This window comes from Henckelia pumila, chromosome 2 (genome assembly GCF_033568475.1).
Source record: "Henckelia pumila isolate YLH828 chromosome 2, ASM3356847v2, whole genome shotgun sequence".
Taxonomy (NCBI): Eukaryota; Viridiplantae; Streptophyta; class Magnoliopsida; order Lamiales; family Gesneriaceae; genus Henckelia; species Henckelia pumila.
This window is the reverse complement of record NC_133121.1, coordinates 105,501,526-105,508,147: the sequence shown is the minus strand read 5'-3', so window position 1 is coordinate 105,508,147 and position 6,622 is coordinate 105,501,526. Positions and strand designations below refer to the sequence as shown.

The window sequence follows — 6,622 nt, the reverse complement described above, 5'->3', positions numbered from 1 at the left end:
TCCCGGGTTCCTTAATATGTTGCAGTTACACCATCCTCTCGGGTCCAATCCACCCGGGGTATCGTAATATGATATCACAAAATAATAACAACATAGACATCCGAACAAATGATTCATAGCTTAGCTAGATTTGCTAATTCTCAATCTTGGTTATACCATAATTTTCCTTCTTAGCTATGACGTACAAAGAATTGTATTAGCTAATATTCGAGACCTTGCGGGGTTATATCCCATACGAAGAAGACAAAAATCCATACCTGGGTCGGGCACCCCCCCAAATAGATTGAATCTTGATGAGTCGAAATTGCGTTTTTACGGTACTCCACCTTGCGGGGTTATATCCCATACGAAGAAGCCAAAAATCCATACCGGTTAAGCCTTTATCCGAGAAAATTGGATTTTTTTATTACAAAAATAAACATTTATACGATTTGGATGGCTTTCTAGTTCTACCTATGAATGAAAAAGAGCTACCAACTAGCGGAAAAAACTCCCGTTTGTCGTCTTCGTAAATCTCTCTATGGATCGAAACAAGTGCATGATTATCGACATAATTCATACCAAAAGCCTCCAACTGATCACAGAGGTTCTTCACCTTAATATAGTAACTACCCCGCTTCAGGCCATGTTCATTCAGATCGATGGAGGTAAATTAACGAGCTTGGATATTAATTGCCCTAATTTCCGCAAGTTGTTATTCCATTGTAAGGGATTGGAGAGGAATCGGTCTTAGTCATTTCGGGTAATAAGATTAATGAATTAAAATTTTTATTTAAAAACACAAACTTTTGAAGTAACCAGGATTCGGATCCTCGGCTCCTTAAATTTTTATTACTCGATAATCTGCTAATTTTGTTTACTATTACTACGTTTACTTGTGTTGATAGGATCGTGAAAATATAATTTATAAGGTGATTAGTAAACTAATTAGATATGATATAGAGTGTTATGGATAAATAATAATTTGTTTACTGTGATTGATTACAATTGTGATTAAACAAAAATTCACAATTTTTCCCTTTAAATATGATAGAAAAGATTATAAAGAAGAATATATTTGGAGTTTTCTAATTTTCTTTCCATTTATACAAGCCATATATTATTTATCCTTAATGAAATTGACGATTATAAATCATGCTCAAATATCTAATTATTAACGGGACTTGAGTTTAGGAATTTTTGTTAATTTTTAAGTAAACATATAATGAATTATTATTAATAGTCTTACCATATGATAATCACCGACCACAAGTAAACGCAAGCTATTTATATTATATTATTCAATTAAAATCAATCAAAAGCAAAAACACCTAAAAGCGCGGCCTAACAAAGTCCACAAACGAAGGAATCTGGTGGGCAATTTGGGCCTTCAGTTCATATCAGATGGGACCCTGAACTCTCACACGCAAGCTAGGCTATTTGCGGCACAGGCTTCGTTGCATTCCATTTTCGGATTCTTCCACCAACCAAATCGAAAATATCTTCGTCATTGTTGATGCTTTTGGTGGAGAAATCTCATCCATAATAAGTGTTATTATTGATATTATTGTGATTTTTTTGCTGTTTTATTATATTACGAGCCAGAAGCATTCGGGGATTGTGGTGGTGAACTGCCGAGTGTTCTTCTGGCTCACAACTGTGAATGTGTATGGTAGTGGATTGTTGAGATTTACTCCGCCGAGCTGAATTGAAGGATGGAATCGTCGTGTGTGTTCTGCGGCGGAGTGTCCACGTTGCTTTACAAGTCTCCTGGTAACGGCCGGCGTCCCGATGAGTCATTATCTCTGTACAATCGAGTATTGATAGGCTCTCGATTTCCGCGTCGTGTATGGGCAAGTGCAACTACGAAGAGGAGAAGCGGCGGGAAGAAGAGAGAAGAGAAAGTTGGTGTTCTTCCTAAGAAGAAGCTGGGGCAACCGCGGCAAGATGGTGATCAGGGAAGCTTGCTGACTGTGCATCAAAATGGAGACCCTCTGGGACGGAAAGACTTGGGGAAAAGCGTGATGAAATGGATATGCCAGGGGATGAAATCCATGGCTTTGGATATTGCGAAGGCGGAGATGCAGGGGGATTTATCCGAGTTCAAACAGAGGATGGGTCCGGGATTGACTTTTGTGATCGAGGCGCAGCCTTACCTGAACTCCGTTCCGATGCCTCCTGGCCTTGAAGCCATCTGCCTCAAGACCTGCACTCATTATCCAACTCTCTTTGATCATTTCCAGAGAGAGCTCAGAGACGTTCTCCAAGACCTTCAGCAGCAATCGCTTCTCGTTGACTGGCGTGAAACCGAGTCCTGGAAGCTGCTAAAGGAACTCGCTAATTCAGGTTCTCTCTCTCCCCCGAGACTTCCAATTTCCAATCCTGCTTCTCTTGATTTTTAGAGTTTATTTTGCAGTTCAGCATAAAGCCATAGCGAGGAAGCCTCCACTGTCCCTCCACGGTGTTCTCGGAATGGACCTCAACAAGGTCAAGGCTATTCAGCGCAACATCGATGAATTAACCAAGCATATGTCTGAACTACTTCGTGTGGAAAGGGATGCCGAATTGGAGTTTACTCAGGAGGAACTCAATGCTGTTCCTACACCTGATGAGAACAGTAGTAGTTCACCTAAGCCCACCGAATTCTTGGTCAGTCATTCCCAGGTTGAGCAAGAAATGTGTGATACAATATGCAACTTGAATGCAGTCAGCACATCTACAGGTCAAAATGACTTCTTTGTTGGCCTTAGCCCTTATGCGTCAGCATTCTCTTTACTTAAATTAACTGTTTTGGCTCGTCTTACAGGATTGGGAGGAATGCATCTGGTTTTGTTCAAAGCTGAAGGAAACCACAGACTGCCACCCACTAATCTTTCTCCCGGAGACATGGTTTGCGTGAGAATATGTGATAGTAGGGGAGCTGGTGCAACATCTTGCCTTCAAGGCTTTGTAAATAATCTGGGAGAGGATGGATGCAGCATCAGTGTGGCTCTTGAATCCCGTCATGGGGATCCCACCTTTTCCAAACTTTTTGCCAAGAATATTCGGATAGATCGAATACAAGGATTAGCTGATACACTCACATATGAGGTACTGTTTGACCACCCTCCCCTAAAGGCCAAAACCAATGAAAATGATAATGCATTCATTGTAGTGGGAAGTATAAATAGATTGTGATCCTTCCATTGTTCTGTGAGGTAGCCACATGTAGCCTCAGTCGAAATAAATTACACAAGATGAAATGCTTTTTTCCCTTTTCTTTCTTGCATGTACTAAATGAAGTAGTTAGAGATGAGGTTGCTTTATGGCTCGCAGTTCAAAAATTATTTACTAATCATGTCAAGATAAAAATAATGTTTACCTGGATAATATCGTACATGATCCCAAGAATGTGCAAATGAAATGAATATCCAATTGAAGTGGTATCAGCCCTGGATATGAAAATTTAGATCAACCTTCACCAGTTCACTTTATATTTTTCTGTAAGTTTTCTCTAGTCTTTCTGTTTTTATCACCTCATCTCTTGCTATTGGTACATATATGTTTATTTCTAATAATTTCTATGTTTTATGTTCAGCGTAATTGTGAAGCTTTGATGATGCTTCAGAAAAAAGGTTTACACAAAAAAAATCCATCAATAACTGTTGCCGCTACAGTTTTTGGTGATAAAGAAGATGTTGCGTGGCTTGAAGATAATAAATTTGTGGATTGGGCAGAAATTGAATTGGGTGAATTGTTAGACACTGAACGTTATGACGCGTCCCAGCTAAGAGCAATTGCATTGGGTTTAAACAAGAAACGTCCCATGTTGATAATTCAAGGGCCTCCAGGAACCGGAAAGACTGTTGTGCTCAAGGAACTAATTTCACTTGTTGTTGAACAGGGGGAAAGGGTGCTTGTCACGGCACCTACAAATGCAGCAGTGGACAACATGGTAGAGAAACTGTCTGATATTGGAGCTAATATAGTGCGTGTAGGTAATCCGGCACGAATATCCCCTGCAGTAGCTTCGAAATCTTTGGTTGAAATTGTCAACACCAAACTTGCAGATTTTAAATCAGAATTCGAGAGGAAGAAATCAGATTTGAGGAAGGATCTCAGCCATTGCTTAAGAGATGATTCTTTAGCTGCTGGTATACGCCAGCTATTGAAACAGTTGGGGAAGTCAATGAAGAAGAAGGAAAGGGAAACAGTGAGAGAAGTTCTATCTAGTGCGCAAGTTGTACTTGCGACGAACATTGGAGCAGCTGACCCATTAATTAGATTGCTCAACTCTTTCGACCTGGTTGTCATAGATGAAGCAGGTCAAGCCATTGAGCCTTCTTGCTGGATACCAATATTGCTGGGAAAGCGCTGCATACTAGCTGGGGACAAATGCCAACTTGCCCCTGTGATCCTATCTAGAAAAGCCTTGGAAGGTGGTCTTGGGGTATCTCTGTTAGAGAGAGCAGAAACTTTGCATGAAGGGATTCTTTCAACTCAGTTAATGACACAGTACAGGATGAATGATGCAATAGCCAGCTGGGCTTCAAAGGAGATGTACGATGGAATGCTTGAGTCCTCTTCAAGTGTCACTTCTCATCTCCTTTCTGATTCTCCATTTGTAAAGGTAAAGTACAGTTCTTGGTTCTTCATTTTGTGGCATTTATTGTTTAAGCAACCTAAATCTGTTCCTTGGGCTGTGTCAATATGCGAAGCGATCAATTCTATAATATTGTCATTGTTAAAAGATTGGCCAAGCCCTTAAGTTTAGAGTAGTGAGTAGGGTCCTTTCATGGATGCAGAAAAGATTATGCAACCAAAGCCAAAATCCCTGTCCTGTACACAGATATGTTTAGAATTGGCAGACTCTTTCCACAATAAGCATATGCGATGGACTTGCAAGATTCCCATGTTCAATGATCTCCAAAGAAAATAATATAAGAGATTTAGGAAGCCAGGTTTGATCCTTGTGATTTAAGAATGGAAAGGATTGGGATTGCTCTTCAACTGATACAGTGAATGTGAGTATGTGACAGACTATTTTGTGATGGCAACATAGCACCTTGAGAAGTTCTGGAAATGAATGAATGGAAATTGGAGTTACACCTTCCCAAGTCCTAAAAATAATTGCATCTAAAGTTGGGTCGTAATTGAAGATTTACTTTTACATTTAGAAGATACAAAATGAATTCGTTCAGGCTCTATTTGATACCTTGGTTTTGTTAAAAAAATGCCTTTAAATTGAAAGATAATGGATTTGAAATGCTTGGATTCCAATATTAGCCAAACGATTTGAGTGGTTCTGTGTTAAGGATTTTAAATCCAAATCCTTCAATTCAAATTTGGCACCGAAGGAATCTTTCTGAGATCGTGAACACAATGAAGCGAGTCTCTTGCAGTAATTGTGCTCATTATATCTACACCCCATGCCAGGCACTTCTCTGTAAAGTAATTGAATTGGCTTTTTCTTTTGTCTTTGTACTTCACAGCCAACATGGATAACACAGTGCCCGTTGCTATTGCTTGACACACGGTTGCCGTATGGAAGCTTGTCCATAGGTTGTGAAGAGCAGTTAGATCCAGCTGGGACAGGCTCTTTCTATAATGAAGGGGAAGCAGATATCGTCGTGCAACATGTCTATTCTTTGATTTATGCTGGTATCTCATTTACACTTTCTTTTTAGTTTTTCCATGTAATCTCCTCCAATTCTGATAACCACAATGAATAGGGGAAAATGAAAAAAAAGAAAAAGAAAAAAGGAAATCAGAATTATGACTTCTATATAATTACTGAAATATAGTTTTTTGCGCACCCCTGACCCGATGCACATTATTAATAAATAAATTATATAATAGAAGAGTGATATGAGGCGAAAGAGATGGAAAGGTAAGAGGATACGTGTATTCTTTACATCTGGTTTTAAGCATTTTCATTATACGCAGGAGTAATACCAGCATCCATAGTTGTGCAGTCTCCCTATGTTGCACAAGTGCAATTACTAAGAGACAGGCTAGAGGAGTTTCCCATAACCACAGGCGTTGAAGTTGCAACAATTGATAGCTTTCAAGGCCGTGAAGCAGATGCTGTCATTATATCAATGGTAAGCTTCAATTAATACCTCTACTTCGTAAAAAGATTGAAATACTCCTCGTAACATGCATGATTCGTGATCGATTGTTTTTCTTGCTGTCCGTCCAGGTTCGCTCGAACAATTTGGGAGCTGTCGGATTTTTAGGAGACAGTAGACGAATGAATGTGGCAATAACACGTGCACGCAAACATATTGCGATTGTGTGTGATAGCTCAACGATATGCCATAACACCTTTTTGGCGCGGTTGCTACGACATATTCGATATTATGGTCGGGTGAAGCATGCGGATCCAGGTGGTTATGGTGGCACTGGACTTAGTATGACCCCAATGTTGCCTTCACTGAGTTAGTATTGTGTGGGTAAATTTAAAGTTGTATTTCAGATAGCAATTGCTGGTGGGTAAACGGGGCAAATGTCTGGTAAATATTTAGCGTATTATCAATCCAATGTATTCAAAAATGTATTAAGATTCTCAAATTGTTTAGATACAGGAGGTATTGAAGCAACACAATTTTTTAAATCTTTTACTGCGATTTCTATTCTCTGAGAACGGAACACCGATGTTCAT

At 39.5% G+C, this 6,622-nt stretch overlaps 1 protein-coding gene across 1 annotated transcript; it reads left to right on the top strand.

Moving 5' to 3' along the window:
- The first annotated feature begins 1,371 nt into the window (after positions 1-1,371).
- LOC140880235 (DNA polymerase alpha-associated DNA helicase A) lies at positions 1,372-6,622 on the top strand. Its single transcript, XM_073284511.1, has 7 exons — positions 1,372-2,325; positions 2,396-2,701; positions 2,786-3,069; positions 3,557-4,588; positions 5,451-5,619; positions 5,905-6,062; positions 6,161-6,622. The coding sequence occupies exons 1-7, from the start codon at positions 1,695-1,697 to the stop codon at positions 6,401-6,403; spliced, it is 2,823 nt and encodes a 940-aa protein (XP_073140612.1). The 5' UTR covers positions 1,372-1,694; the 3' UTR covers positions 6,404-6,622.

What these genes read in the sequence shown, in the direction of transcription:
- LOC140880235 (XM_073284511.1), top strand. Translation starts at nt 1,695, where the DNA reads ATGGAATCGTCGTGTGTGTTCTGCGGCGGAGTGTCCACGTTGCTTTAC. An exon ending in AAAGGAACTCGCTAATTCAG is followed by an intron (nt 2,326 to 2,395) that starts GTTCTCTCTCTC and finishes TTTATTTTGCAG; the next exon opens with TTCAGCATAAAGCCATAGCG. An exon ending in CTGATACACTCACATATGAG is followed by an intron (nt 3,070 to 3,556) that starts GTACTGTTTGAC and finishes TTTTATGTTCAG; the next exon opens with CGTAATTGTGAAGCTTTGAT.